Below are 15,800 nucleotides of genomic sequence, written 5' to 3' on the forward strand. Positions count from 1 at the left end.
GCAATGATTCTTTTACAATGCTGTTGAGGCGTTTTGGCCGCTCATCTTTGCAGAATTGTTGTAATTCAGCCACATTGGAGGGTTTCCGCCTTCTTAAGGTCCGGCCACAGCATCTCAATCAGATTTGACTATTCTGCTCTAAAGTCTACATTTTGTGCTTCAAAGCAATTCACATGTGGACCTGCTGGTGTGTTTTGGGTCATTGTCCTGCTGCATAACCCAAGTGCTCTTCAGCTTGAGGTCACAAACAGATGGCCGGATATTCTCCTTCAGGATTCTTTGGTCAACAGCAGAATTCATGTTTCCATTTACCCCAGCAAGCCTTCCAGGTCCTGAAGCAGCAGAACAGCCCCCGACCATCACACTGCCACCACCATACTTTACTGTGGGTATGATGTTACTTTTCTGAAATGCTGTATTACTTCTACTTGAGATATAATGGGAAATTCACCTTCCAAAAAGTTCAGCTTTTGTCTAGTCCAGGGTTCCCCAACTCCAGTCCTCGAGGGCCGCCAACAGTGCATGTTTTCAGGATTTCCTTAGCATTGCATGGGTGTTGGAATCATCAACTGTGCAGGTGATTAAATTATCACATGTGCAACACTAAGGAAATCCTGAAAACATGCACTGATGGCGGCCCTCGAGGACTGGAATTGGGGACCCATGGTCTAGTCAGTCCACAGAGTATTCTCCCAAAATACTTGGGGATCATCAAGATGTATTCTGGCAAAACTGAGACGAGCCTTTATGTTCTTTTTGCTCAGCAGTGGTTTTCGTCTTGGAGCTCGGCCATTTTTGCCTGGTCTCTTTGTTATTGTGGAGTCATGAACACTGACCTTAGCTGAGGCAAGTGAGGCCTGCAGGTCTTTGGATGCTGTTGTGGGATCTTTTATGACCTCTTTGAGTCGTTGCTGAGCTCTTGGAGTAATTTTGGACGACCGTCCTCTCCTGGGGAGGTTCACCACTGTGCTATGTTTTCACCATTTGTGGATAATGGCTCTCACAGTGGTTCACTGTAGTCTCAAAGCTTTAGAAACGACTTTATAACCTCTTCCAGACTGGTAGATCGCAATTAGTGTTTCTCATTTGTTCCTAAATTTCTTTGCATCACAACATGATGTTCAGCTTTTGAGGATCTTTTGGTCTACTTTACTTTGTCAGGTAGGTGCTATTTAAGGGATGTCCTTATTGAGAATAGGTGTGGCAGTAATCAGGCCGGGGTGTGGATAGGGACAATGAACTCAGCTTCCTAAAGATGTGATAAACCACAGGTAATTTAGATTTTCATGTATCTAATATTTACACGTTTGGTGTCTGAAACCTCTTAAGTGTGACAAACATGGAAAAGAATCAGGAGGAGGGAGAACACTTTCACACAACTGTATATCACAAGAGAGGCTGGGGCACAGACATCACTGGGAGGCATAGACATGGCTGTGGGTCATAGCATTCTGGGTGTGGGGGCATGTACATCACAGGAGCGGCTGGGGGCATATACATCACAGGAGCGGCTCGGGGTTTATACATCACAGGAGAGCCTGGGGCACAGACATCACTGGGAGGCATAGACATGGTTGTGGGTCATAGACAGCATTCTGGGTGTGGGGGCATGTACATCACAGGAGCGGCTGGGGGCATATACATCACAGGAGCAGCTCGGGGTATATACATCACAGGACAGCTTTGGGCACAGACATCACTGGGAGGCATAGACATGGTTGTGGTGCATAGACAACATTGGAGGTGTGGGGGCATATACATCACAGGAGTGAGTGGCTCAGGGCATATAAATCACAGGAGGGCCTGGAGCAGACATCACTGGGAGGCATAGACATGACTGGGAGGCATGGACAGCACTTGGGGGGGTGGGGGCATGTACTGGGGCCAGTGGGGCTGCTGCTTCTGTTCTTTGAGATGAGAGCACATCGTGTGCCTCCCCGCTCACAGAGTATGTCCTCAGCAGTGGCCCATGTCTGGAAGATGTACTTCAGCGGGGAAGGCTCACCACGCTTGCCCTTCAGCGGCGAAGGCTCGCCGCGCTCGCCCTTCAGCGGGGAAAGCTCGCCGCGCACGCCCTTCAGCGGGGAAGGCTCGCCGCGTACGCCCTTTAGCGGGGAAGGCTCGCCGCACACATTGAGGTTTACATGACTGGCAAGATGTGGCTGCCACCCGAGCGCTGCGGTCCCGCGGCCGGAGATTGACAACCCTGGTTTATTCCATTTACAGGGGCGTTTATTTTTCAATGTCTATTTCTCAGATGCGTATAAATGAGAGAAGCGCTGTGTGAACAGACGTGTGACGATCCGTTGTCGGCCGCTCCGCTGTAGGTGTATGGTTATAGACTATGCATCCTGCGGTCGTGTTGCTCTGTTTACGTTCCGGGTTGTGTTTAGTCTGTGACCGTGGAGACACATCGTGCGGCACCAGAGCTGTAGACCTCGGCATAGGCGATTGTCGGAGCTCTTTGCTATTTTTGCTGCTTCGTGCATGAAGCATCATCTCGTCATCAGACACCTTTGATGTGGTGGTGGCTGTCACCACCTGCAGCCTCTGCGCCTCGTCACCTCTTATGTCCTCTGCAGCCTCTGCGCCTCGTCACCTCTTATGTCCTCTGCGCCTCGTCACCTCTTATGTCCTCTGCAGCCTCTGTGCCTCGTCACCTCTTATGTCCTCTGCAGCCTCTGCGCCTCGTCACCGCTTATGTCCTCTGCGCCTCGTCACCTCTTATGTCCTCTGCAGCCTCTGTGCTGCATTCCTGGCATTCTATTCATGAAGCAGGAGGCTCAGGATGAGAAGCTGTAATATCCCCCACCAGAGCAGGGTCTATGGATGAGGCGTCCATGGTCCAGAATGAGCCGGAACGTTCTAGATGACGATTAACCCCTTCCTGCATGGTGCTTGTGATGGCCAGGAGCGGAGATCTCTCATTGGCTGCAGTGCTGGCCGGAGCTTGCGGTTCTGTCGTCGCTGCCGCCCGTCTGTCTCATCTGGATGAAGCGCTCGGCCACACAGTGCGCGGTCAGCCGAGCCTCGGGGTCGTGGTCCCAGCACTCGCTGATTGTGTCACACAGGACGTCCAGACCCTGGAAGGAAGGTCAGAGGTCAGCGATGAATGGAGGCCCTCAAATCTCAAGTGACCCTCCCCAGCCTCACCCCGTGTCGCCTCCAGCTGTCAGGAATGTCCGGCCGCCCCCGGCCGTGTAACACCACGTCTCGCATGGTCTCTACACACGGCTGCTTCTGCACCATCGACCCAAAGGGCAACTCGTAATTCTTCACCTCTGTGAGGACAAAGACAACAGCAAGTAAAGGGCGCTCCCCCCGTCCCCATCCCCCGCAGAGCCCGCACCCCTTTACCTTCACCACTTATTTTATTTCTGCAGTCTGGGAAAAGTCAACATAGGACACACATATGTGCTGCTCACTAGCAAATGTCTACATCCTGCACTGGAGCCGTACAGAGGAGGAAAGGCTCACAGTAAGCGGGCAGCCCTGGCAGCAGCGGCACCATCACAGGCAGGCCTGGCGGCAGCGGCACCATTAGAGGCAGCCCTGGCGGCAGCGGCACCATCAGAGGAAGCCCTGGCGGCAGCGGCACCATCAGAGGCAGCCCTGGCAGCAGCGGCACCATCAGAGGCAGCCCTGGCGGCAACAGCACCATCAGAGGCAGCCCTGGCGGCAACTGCACCATCAGAGGCAGCCCTGGCGGCAGCGGCACCATCAGAGGCAGCCCTGCCAGAAGCGGCAACATCAGAGGCAGCCCTGGCAGAAGCGGCAACATCAGAGGTAGCAGCGGCAACATCAGAGGCAGCCCTGTCAGCAGCATCAGAGGCAGCTCTGTCAGCAGCAGCACCATCAGTGGCAGCCCTGGCAGCAGCGGCAACATCAGAGGCAGCCCTGGCAGCAGCGGCAACATCAGAGGCAGCTCTGGCAGCAGCGGCACCATCAGAGGCAGCCCTGGCAGCAGCGGCAACATCAAAGGCAGCCCTGGCAGCAGCGTCAACATCAGAGGCAACCCTGGCAGCAGCGGCACCATCAGAGGCAGCCCTGGCAGCAGCAGCACCATCAGAGGCAGTCCTGGCAGCAGCGGCAACATTAGAGGTAGCAGCGGCAACATCAGAGGCAGCCCTGTCAGCAGCATCAGAGGCAGCTCTGTCAGCAGCAGCACCATCAGTGGCAGCCCTGGCAGCAGCGGCAACATCAGAGGCAGCCCTGGCAGCAGCGGCAACATCAGAGGCAGCTCTGGCAGCAGCGGCACCATCAGAGGCAGCCCTGGCAGTAGCGGCAACATCAGAGGCAGCCCTGGCAGCAGCGGCAACATCAGAGGCAACCCTGGCAGCAGCGGCACCATCAGAGGCAGCCCTGGCAGCAGAGGCAACATCCGAGGCAGCCCTGGCAGCAGCGGCAACATCAGAGGCAGCCCTGGCAGCAGCGGCACCATCAGAAGCAGCCCTGGTAGCAGCGGCAACATCTGAGGCAGCCCTGGCAGCAGCGGCAACATCCGAGGCAGCCCTGGCAGCAGCGGCAACATCAGAGGCAGCCCTGTCAGCAGCGGCAACATCAGAGGAAGCCCTGGCAGCAGCAGCACCATCAGAGGCAGCCCTGGAAGCAGCGGCAACATCAGAGGCAGCCCTGGAAGCAGCATCAGAGGCAGCTCTGTCAGCAGCACCATCAGTGGCAGCCCTGGCAGCAGCATCAGAGGCAGCTCTGTTGGCAGCAGCAGCATCCGAGGCAGCTTCGTCAGGCAGATCAGTCAGCAGAAGCTGTTCCATCAAGGGCAGCTCAGTCGGTTACAGATCCGTCAGTGGCCGCACCACAATTGGAGGCAGCTCCGTCCGCTGCTTAGTGGAGGGCAGCTCCGTCGGCGGCAGCGTGTGGATGCTTAATAGAAGGTTTAGTTGCGCACAGTGCAGCAGCTTCTCTGGTCGTCTGTCTACTAGCTAGTGGAGCAGACCTGACCCTGCAGGAGCTGTCACCGGCCAGAACCTGTGTGGACAGAGGGGGAGGATTGGGGGTGTCTGCCGGGGAGGAGACAGGTCCTGAGGAACAATGACGTGGTGAAGAGAGGCAGGACAGACCAGTAATTCGATAGACCTGTCTAAAACGAGGGTGGTACTAGACACTGAGGATTACTCTGCTTATCTGGGGTAGTGCAGTCCAGAGAACCGCAGCAGCACAAGAGAAGTCCTGGAGACTGGGAAGAATCTAGATTATGGAGGATGTTAGTTTTATACAATTCGCAGAACGGAGAAGACAATGCGCAGTGTGACTGGTATGGAAAGAACGCCGCAGGGGTAGGCACGGGGTGAAGGCAGCATGGCGAGTGGCATACTGTGCGTGCAATGTAGGGACTGGCAGGAAGCGGAGGCGCTGCAGGGACTGGCACAAAGCTGAGGCGCTGCAGGGACTGGCACGGGGCGGAGGCGCTGCAGGGACTGGCACGGGGCGGAGGCGCTGCAGGGACTGGTACGAGATGGAGGCGCTGCAGGCACTGGCACGAAGCGGAGGCGCTGCAGGGACTGGTACGAGACAGAGGTGCTGCAGGGACTGGCACGGGGCGGAGGCGCTGCAGGGACTGGCACAGAGCGGAGGCGCTGCAGGAACTGGCACGGGGTGGAGGCGCTGCAGGGACTGGCACGGGGCGGAGGCGCTGCAGGGACTGGCACGGGGCGGAGGCGCTGCAGGGACTGACACGGGGCGGAGGCGCTGCAGGGACTGGCATGGGGCGGAGGTGCTGCAGGGATTGGAACGAGGCGGAGGCGCTGCAGGGACTGGCACGGGGCGGAGGCATCATCCACATATCAAGAGATGAGCCTGGCTGCTGCGCTCAGCATACACTGCATAAGAGATGAGAATAGAGCAGCGTTTTGGGGGAGGAGCTGGTGCGCTACGATGTCAGACGCTCCTCATCATTACTGCTCCCGCGGGCTCTGCGCATCAAAGCTTTGATACTGCTGTAAAGCTACATCTCCCAGCATGCCAGGGTGACAGCTGGAGAGCGCTGCTGTAGATGAAGAAGAAGCCCCCGGGACCCTCACCGGCCTCACCTACAGCCTCACACCTGGACACCATCTCCCATAATACCAGAGCCAAGGAGTAAACGTCCATTTGCTTGAACGACTCCATATCCTCCAAGTTCACGCGGGATTCGAGGACCTCAGGGGCCATATAGCGGGCGGTCCCCACCTGTACAGGATATAGAGAGCATCAGCAGGAGCCAGGGCCCCATATAGAAAGTCCATATATAATGTGACCTCCCATATACAGTCATACCTTATATCCCCACCATCCTCCATACTGAAATCTGCGCTGAGGAGAAGGAACGATGGAAATCACCAGGCGGAGACGTCACTGATCTGTACATGGTGGAAACATCACGACCTCTGGACTCCTCCAGTCTGAAGTCTGAGCCTCGAGCAGAGATCCCGACACCTCTCGCCTCGGCCGCCATCACTGAGGTCACTAATGGTCGTCTGAGGAAGGTGGTGTTACCCTCGTGGTCTCCAGACCAATCTCCAGCTATCGTTGCATCCAACACAAAATCCGAGATTTCTCCACGAGGCTCAGACTCCGGACATCGGGAGGTTTGTAAATTTAGCTTTCATCCTCCCTCCATTTTCAGATCAGTGACGTCTGCGTCCGGTGATTTCCATTATTCACCACTTCTCCTTCTGGTGACGCAATTTCAATGTTAAGGGGAGTATAATGCGACTATGACATCATCACTCATATTATGACATCACCCAACACCGTCTCAGCCCGGCCCAGAGTAGAGGGTCTGTCGTGCACGGTACCACGGCAGATGACTCTCGTCTCACCTGACCGCTGTTGGCAAAGTCATCAGCTGTAAGGGCCGGGTCCAGCCTGAGGGCGATGCCAAAGTCGCACAATGCGCACTCAGAGTTATTCTTCACCAGGATGTTGCTGCTTTTGATGTCGCGATGAGCTATGGCCACCTTGGAGGTGCCACACGAGGTGTAGTCGCTGTGTAGATGGGCCACGCCGCACACAATGGAGCCAGCCATGTCCAGCAGAGACTTCCAGCTGAGGAGGTGGCGGGTCAGGTAGTCCTTCAGGTTGCCCCTAGGGTGGTAGGCTGTAATGATCCAGTATTCCTTGTGCATGCCGCTGCCGTGCTCCTCGGTGGTGATGAACTGTAGCACGTTCTCATGTTTCAGATTGGCGTCGGTGAAGATGTTGCTCTCGTTTCTCCAGGAGGAGTATTCTTCGGCAGGGAAGATCTTCACGGCCACCGTCTCGTAGTGCCCGGACTCGGTGTGCTTCAGCTTGGCTCTCCACACCTCTGCGAAGCGTCCCTTCCCTACTCGGTGGTCGAGTTGTATGGGGAGCAGCTCGGTGTTGTGGTTAATACTGTTGGCGCAGGCGGTGCTGATATTATACTGGGAAGAGGACATCAGTGGGGAAGACAACCCGCAGGACTCATGGCCCGGCCTCCGGCTGTGCAACGGGACGCTGCTGCCGCCACTGCCGCTGTGCACCGCTCTCTTCAGCCATGACTTCGGCCTCTTCTTCAGCCTATGGACACGGTAAAGGTAGAATAGGCCGCTGACCGTAATCGCCAGCAGGAGAGGAGGAAGCAGACTGATGGCAGCCACCGGCATGGCCTCCCGGCTATGGAGCAGCGAGTAACCTGGAGAAAGGAAACGAGAGAAAGCCATAAGCCAAAAATAAGAAGACACTGGAGACGGTCAGCTCCATCATATGCACCAACCCCCAACATGTCTCCCTCGTCACACTCTCAGGGTGGAGGGGAGAGGTCTGGACGCACCGACGCCCCGGGGGCCACACGTGATATGGAGGTAGATCCTCACCCTCCATCCTGTCAGTTACTGCGGCAGGAGGCCAAGTCCAAGCGGAACCCTCCCTGTATATATCTATGCACGCTCTCCGTATATCTAAGCACACTGTCCGTATATCTATGCACGCTCTCCGTATATCTAAGCACGCTCTCTATATCTATTCACGCTCTCTGTATATCTATGCACGCTCTCCGTATATCTATGCACGCTCTCCGTATATCTAGGCACGCTCTGTATATCTAGGCATGCTCTCTGTATACCTATGCACGCTCTCCGTATATCTAAGCACGCTCTCTGTATATCTAAGCACGCTCTCTATATCTATTCACGCTCTCCGTATATCTATGCACGCTCTCCGTATATCTATGCACGCTCTCCGTATATCTAGGCACGCTCTGTATATCTAGGCATGCTCTCTGTATACCTATGCACGCTCTCCGTATATCTATGCACGGAGCAGGAGCTTTTTGTTTTAAAGAGATCCTAGAACTTCCAAATTGAAGCCTTGCGACTTCTTTTTTCAGAAATGTTCTCCATCTGAACGAAACCATGATGTGGGTAATCGGGAATTATTGGCTATTAAGTGGGCTTTTGAAGAATGGAGACATTGTTTGGAGGGGGCGAGACATCAAATTGTGGTGCTCACCGATCATAAGAATCTGACCTACCTTGAATCTGCCAAGAGACTCAATCCTCGGCAGGCTAGGTGGGCCTTAATTTTTACTCGCTTTGATTTTGTGGTCTCTTTTCTTCCGTGTACCAAGAATGTTACAGCAGATGCCCTGTCTAGAAGTTTTTTGGCTGATTCACTCGATGTCAGTGAGCCATACGCCATCTTGGAAGATGCTGTGGTCCTCTCTGCTATTTCACCAGATTTAAGGTTAGAACTTGAAAAGTTCCAGAGGGAAACATCTGAGAGATGTCCTGTAGGAAAATTGTATGTTCCTGATCAGTGGAGAAGTAGAGTTATGTCCGAGGTTCATTGCTCGGTCTTGGCTGGTCATCCAGGTGTGACGCCCTGGACCCCAGGTCACAGGTAACAACATCACCATATCACACACACCCCCCATCCCTTGTGAGGACACAACCGTCACCCGAAAGGGAGACCTGATGCCTCCCTCAGGGCAAGTAGGGCACACCAGGTGGGCGGAGTCAGGCGGAAAGACACGCCCACCGAGGAGACTACTGTCCTGAGGCAGGAAATACAAGTCAGTTGTTAGTTGGAGTTGAAAGTGAAGGAGTAAAGTAGTGAGGGACCCGGGTTGGAGCCTGGGATCCCCGTAACGTCAGGCAGGCAGACGGTGGTGGCCGCCTGCTGGAGTACCGGTGTAGCGACCGGCGGAACCATAAGGACCGGGTCAGGGTTGGAGCCCAACAGACCTGAACCGGGGAGTCAACAGCTATCCGGAGCACCATTAACCGGGTACTCAGACCCCGTCCTAGCTTAGAAGCCACTGAGTTTAGGCAAATTCACTGATTGCAGTCTGGACCTCACGGGTTCATCCTCACCCAAAGTCCCGAAAGAAGGCAACAGCCCACCGATACCGGGTGAGAGCCACCGCCAAGGGCCAAACACCCGACGGGCCAGCGCCTGCGGGCAACCGAGGGCTCTTCCGGCAGCTAAACGCCGGGGAGCGGGCTACCTCTGCCCAGGCAGGGGAGCCAAAAGTCAAAACAGAAGGTGCAAGGGAAAGGGGCCACCATCAGCTTCACAAGGGACACAAGCAGCCGGCTGCGGGACCCAACCATACCCGAACTTTGGTTTACCAGTGACTCCGAGTGTGAATTAATAGTGAGTACACCAGTGCCATCCGGGCACGACACTGCACCGCAGCATGGCACCCTGCACCCCGACATCATCGCCCGTCCCACCGGGCCCCGGGACACACCGCCCCTACCCACGGAGGGGCTAACATCTAGGCTGCGGCCACAACACCGCTCCCGGGAGCCCCCTTCACTCCAGCCGTAGCGGTGGTGCATCCCGTCACCACAACCCGTGGGTGGCATCACGACTCATCCAGCAACAACGCGGCCTCCCGGCTGCGAACCCCGTCCTACACCGCCAGCCCCCACTGCCTCCCCTTAACAGAGCGACGTGGCCCCCGGTCCGGAGGCGTTCGAGCCACCGACAACCCGAGCCCGGACCTCGAGCGGCTCGGCCCGGAAGGGAGCAGCCGAGCCCTCCCAGGGCGGTACACATCGACTCTTCTGGCGTCACGAACAGGATTCGGACAGTCCACTTACCTGTTGAAGTGCGCCTTAGAAGTATCTGTCAGCGGCGTCCTGCCGAAAAAGTTGAAGTCCCGCCATCTTGGGCGCGAAGGTTTCCCGCTCGAGTAATCTTCCCCGAGCAGTGAAGGTGCGAAAAAGAAGCCCCACCCCTAGAAGAAAAAGTGCTGGAAAAAAAACAAGGGGGGAGCGAATGAAGAATGGCGGCATGTAACTAGCGCTGCAGTGTGCAGGGACGCCAGGACTCTGCCGAAACCCGTTCCTGGATCCCGCAGCAAGACGTGCCAGGAGCTCCAGGCCACAGTCCACTCCATGATGGCGGAGTGGATGTCGGAGATGAAGGGCCTGGTTACAACCGTGCGGGCATAAGAAGTGGAGGTGGTCTCAGAGGAGCGGGTAAGCGACCCACGCCCCTATGTCTCCGAGGGAACGGCCGCTGCGGCTGAGGGGCCCGGCTTGCTGCCATCCACCACGCCACCTTCCTCACTGACCACGCCCGCGGCCATCGCCCCGACCGACCCGTTACTCCTGTCACCGGTAGCGGAGCCTGCAGCGTCTGTGGGAGAGGGCCCAGACCTGGGGCCACCGGGCCTTACCTTTGTCACCACCCTGGCACCTGTCCCACCTTCCATCCCGGCTGCGACTGGGATGACGACGGCCCCGGCAGTCAGCCCGGCCGCAACGGAGGTTATCTTCGACCAGAAGCCAGCACCGCAAGTCTCGACCGCTCCCAGACACCCCGCCTCGGTTGAGGCACAGCGGGGATGTAGCTGCCAAGCGGCAGACCAGGCCACGTCACAGCGGGGTCCCTCATTGCTGAAGGTGCCGGTCGTAGCCGGCACGGAGGGATTCAAGCTGGGCCCGTCCCCTACACAGGCTATCCCGGAGCAGGTTGAAGATGCTCCTGTTATGATCCGGAACCATGGGAGACCACCATAAATCATTGGTAAAAGGTGACAAGAGCATTGGCAACTAGTCTGGCCGCCATCCCCTTACTAACCATCACAACTAGAAGTAGCCGAGGGGTGAACTAACATCCTGTGCACCGCGAACCCAGCCGGAGAACTAACTATCCTAAATAAAGGAAGGATGAATAACTCTCTGCCACAGGAAATAGATAAAGAATAGCAAGTCCCCCACATTCAAAGACTGCGGTGATATAGGAAAACACAATATACAGATAGATGATAGGATTAGCAAAAGGTGAGGCCCCCACTGACTAAAATAGGAAAGGACAGGAAAGGGGCTGATGGTGGCCAGAGAAAAACCCTACAAAATTCCAAATTCCTGATAGTACATAAAGCCCTCAGATCACTAGATCTGAACTCCGTCCTATACCAGGTGCTCTTGTCATACCAATGATCAGAAAACAGGAATCATTACAAATTCAAAAAAAGTCACAAACACATGGACTTTTAGGAGCAATACTCCAAACATAACTGCAGGGAGTTTCCCAGCTAAGCAACTGAGAGGGAAGATTCCTGCATGCAAATAAACTGAAAACAACCACAGCAAATGACAAACTCAGATAAGAGTAAAAGAACCAAACAACAAATAAAGAGCAAAGCACTTATCTGGGGTAGATGTGGTCTGGAGCAGGATGAAGCAGGCTGGTGAACAAAGAACAACTGACATCCGGCATAGCCTGCTATCAGACCAGGATTTAAATAAGCAGAGAGTTAGCAATGGAAACGCCCATTGCACAACACACCTGGTCCAAGTCTAAACCATTCCTGGCCACAAGAGGGAGCCTCCCAGCAGCCAAAGCATAACTGACATTCACAACAGTACCCCCCCCTTGTGGAGGGGTCACCGAACCCTCACCAACGCCACCGGGTCGCTCGGGATGAGCATGATGAAAGGTGCGAACCAACCTGACCGCATGAATATCAGAAGACACAACCCAAGAGTTATCCTCCTGCCCATAACCCTTCCATTTCACAAGGCACTGAAGCTGATGCCTACTGCGACGGGAATCCAGAATTTTTTCAACCTCATACTCCAGTTCCCCTTGTACCAAAACAGGGTCAGGAGGCGCTGCTGCAGGAACTGCCGGCTCCACATGTCTCTTCAACAAGGACTTATGGAAGACATTGTGAATCTTAAATGATGCAGGCAGAGTCAAACGGAAAGATACAGGATTAATAATCTCCGAAATCTTATAAGGTCCAATAAATCTGGGCTTAAATTTAGGAGATGGAACTCTCAAATACTTCAGAAAAAATGTATAAATTATAGGTAATAGATTACAAGAGTTATGGCAGAGACTACCTACTTTTGTTTTAAAATTTGTTATACTTTATTGATATGCATTAAAAACCAAACAAAAACAAACGTGTGTGGGCTAAAATTTCTTGAATGTCGTGGAGGTCACTATGAGCCCGATTCAAAAAACTTTGAGACCAAAATAGCTCAGACCACGAGTATAGATAATCAGAAAAAGGGGGGTATTCCCTCTCCTCTCACCCTAATATATTACTGCCCGCCAATGGAGCGCATCCGAATGTAAAGGATGCCCCCAGTCCTCGGCGGCTCGCCCTCTTCTGGTCCTCACTCTTGTGTCAGGTCACGGGGGTCTCAAGTAAGAAAATGAACTCTTATCACTAAGGGCTCACAGCAAGAAATAGTGAACACCGACCACTCATAGACTCAGTGCACATTAATATCTTGACCCAAATGCAGATAATTCAATAGGTGGTAATATTAATCCGTATCTCATATAAGGGGGGATTTTTGATAAATGGTCAGCTTGCCCCTACCTGGCAATGGAGTACACCCTTAGTTTCCTGGTGCCCCCACTCCTCGGCGGCTCACCCTTAAGGCCCCGTCACACTAAGCAACATCGCTAGCAATATCGCTGCTAACGAGCAACTTTTGTGACGTTGCTAGCGATGTTGCTGTGTGTGACATCCAGCAACAACCCGGCCCCTGCTGTGAGGTCGTTGGTTGTTGCTGAATGTCCTGGCCCCTGCTGTGAGGTCGCCGGTTGTTGCTGAATGTCCTGGCCCCTGCTGTGAGATTGTTGGTTGTTGCTGAATGTCCTGGCCCCTGCTGTGAGGTCGCTGGTTGTTGCTGAATGTCCTGGCCCCTGCTGTGAGGTCGCTGGTTGTTGCTGAATGTCCTGGCCCCTGCTGTGAGGTCGCCGGTTGTTGCTGAATGTCCTGGCCCCTGCTGTGAGGTTGTTGGTTGTTGCTGAATGTCCTGGCCCCTGTTGTGAGGTCGCCGGTTGTTGCTGAATGTCCTGGCCCCTGCTGTGAGGTCGTTGGTTGTTGCTGAATGTCCTGGACCATTTTTTAGTTGTTGCTGTCCCGCTGTGAAGCACAGATCGCTGTGTGTGACAGCAACAACTAAATGTGCAGGCAGCAGGAGCCGGCTTCTGCGGAGGCTGGTAACCAATGTAAACATCGGGTAACCAAGAAGCCCTGTCCTTGGTTACCCGATATTTACCTTCGTTACCAGCCTCCGCCGCTCTCACTGTCAGTGCCGGCTCCTGCTCTGTGCACATGTAGCTGCAGGACACATCGGGTTAATTAACCCGATGTGTGCTGTAACTAGGAGAGCAGGGAGCCAGCGCTCAGTGTGCGCTGCTCCCTGCTCTCTGCACGTGTAGCTGCGTGAGCTGGTAACCAAGGTAAATATCGGGTTGGTTACCCGATATTTACCTTAGTTACCAAGCGCAGCATCTTCCACGCGGCGCTGGGGGCTGGTCACTGGTTGCTGGTGAGCTCACCAGCAACTCGTGTAGCCACGCTCCAGCGATCCCTGCCAGGTCAGGTTGCTGGTGGGATCGCTGGAGCGTCGCAGTGTGACATCTCACCAGCGACCTCCTAGCAACTTACCAGCGATCCCTATCGTTGTTAGGATCGCTGGTAAGTTGTTTAGTGTGACTGGATCTTTATAGACCCTCAACTCCCTCTCAATTTATTCGGGATTGGGTTTTTGAGATATGGAACAATAGATCATCAATCACTTATCTGTCACATTGGGGAGTGCTCTGGAGACATCATTTTCTCAAAAAAATCTTATCTCGACGCGTTTCTCTCCGCCCTGATTATGGATGGAGTTCATCAGGAGAATTTGACAAAAAGCATAATGGCCTCCTTAGAAGTGTCACCTTCAAGGATCAAAGTGGAATAATGAAGTTATTAATGTGCACTGAGTGAGATAGGACCTGTGAGAAAATGGTGTCTCCAGAGCACTCCCCAATGTGACAGATAAAGGATTGATGATCTATTGTTCCATATCTTAAAAACCCAATCCCGAATAAATTGAGAGGGAGTTGAGGGTCTATAAGGGTGAGCCGCCGAGGAGTGGGGGCACCGGGAAACTAAGGGTGTACTCCATTGCCAGGTAGGGGCAAGCTGACTAGGGACATTTATCAAAAATCCCCCCTTATATGAGATACGGATTAATATTACCACCTATTGAATTATCTGCATTTAGGTCAAGATATTAATGTGCACTGAGTCTATGAGTGGTCGGTGTTCACTATTTCTTGCTGTGAGCCCTTAGTGATAGGAGTTCATTTTCTTACTTGAGACCCCCGTGACCTGACACAAGAGTGAGGACCAGAAGAGGGCGAGCCGCCGAGGACTGGGGGCATCCTTTACATTAGGATGCGCTCCATTGGCAGGCAGTAATATATTAGGGTGAGAGGAGAGGGAATACCCCCCTTTTTTCTGATTATCTATACTCATGGTCTGAACTATTTTGGTCTCAAAGTTTTTTGAATCGGGCTCATAGTGACCTCCACGGCATTCAAGAAATTTTAGCCCACACACGTTTGTTTTTGTTTGTTTTTTAATGCATATCAATAAAGTATAACAATTTTCAAAACAAAAGTAGGTAGTCTCTGCCATAAGAGATGAAACTCTCATAGGAATATTTTTAGAGGACAACCACACCACGTCCCCTACTTTAAACCGGGGACCAACAGTCCGACGCCGGTTGGCAAACTTTTGGGCAGTTTCTTGGGACTGAAACAATTTATCCACTACCTGCCCCCAAATCTGCTGCATCCTGTTGACCACCGAATCAACCCCTGGACAGTCAGACGCCTCAGGCTGCCCTGAGAGGAACCTGGGGTGATACCCAAAATTGCAGAAAAAGGGGGACACCAATGTGGTAGAGCTAGCTCTATTGTTAAGGCAAATTCAGCCAAAGGCAAAAACGAAACCCAGTCATCCTGATCCGCAGAAACAAAACACCGTAAATAGGTCTCCAGGGTCTGGTTAGCCCTTTCAGTCTGACCGTTGGTCTGAGGATAAAATGACGAGGAGAAAGACAGCTGAACACCCAATTTGGAGCAAAAAATCCTCCAAACCCTGGATACAAACTGCACTCCTCTGTCAGAAACAATGTTTTCGGGAATACCATGCAAACAAACAACATGTTGGAAAAACAAAGGCACCAACTCTGATGAAGACGGCAACTTAGATAGGGGAACCAAGTGGACCATCTTGTAGAATCTATCACAGATCACCCAAATCACAGTCATTTTCTGAGAGACGGGAAGCTCTGAAATAAAATCCATAGAGATGTGCGTACAAGGTTTCTTAGGTACCGTCAAAGGCAATAAAAGCCCACTAGAACATGAACAACAGGGCTTGGACTTAGAACAAACTCCACACGACTGCACAAAATGACGGACATCCCGGGACAGGGAAGGCCACCAAAAAGAGCGTCTCACAAGATCCCGAGTACCAAAAATGCCAGGATGACCCGCCAAAACAGAGCAATGAACCTCAGAGA

The 15,800-nt window shown here is 53.6% G+C and overlaps 1 protein-coding gene across 3 annotated transcripts in view; it reads right to left on the reverse strand.

Moving 5' to 3' along the window:
• Positions 1–1,096: 1,096 nt before the first annotated feature.
• Positions 1,097–15,800, reverse strand: part of LOC142244901 (TGF-beta receptor type-2-like) — a 28,726-nt gene continuing 14,022 nt past the window's right edge. Inside the window, exons 4-7 of one of the 3 annotated variants that reach the window (XM_075316985.1) lie at positions 6,819–7,651; positions 6,048–6,186; positions 3,154–3,281; positions 1,097–3,083 (exon numbers count right to left, since the gene is read on the reverse strand). In XM_075316985.1, the coding sequence (XP_075173100.1) occupies positions 2,925–3,083; positions 3,154–3,281; positions 6,048–6,186; positions 6,819–7,651 (1,259 nt within the window). In that variant the 3' untranslated portion in view covers positions 1,097–2,924. The remainder of the gene's footprint in view (positions 3,084–3,153; positions 3,282–6,047; positions 6,187–6,818; positions 7,652–15,800) is intronic. The other 2 variants (XM_075316987.1, XM_075316986.1) reach the window with 2 other exon arrangements.

This window comes from Anomaloglossus baeobatrachus, chromosome 7 (genome assembly GCF_048569485.1).
Source record: "Anomaloglossus baeobatrachus isolate aAnoBae1 chromosome 7, aAnoBae1.hap1, whole genome shotgun sequence".
NCBI lineage: Eukaryota > Metazoa > Chordata > Amphibia > Anura > Aromobatidae > Anomaloglossus > Anomaloglossus baeobatrachus.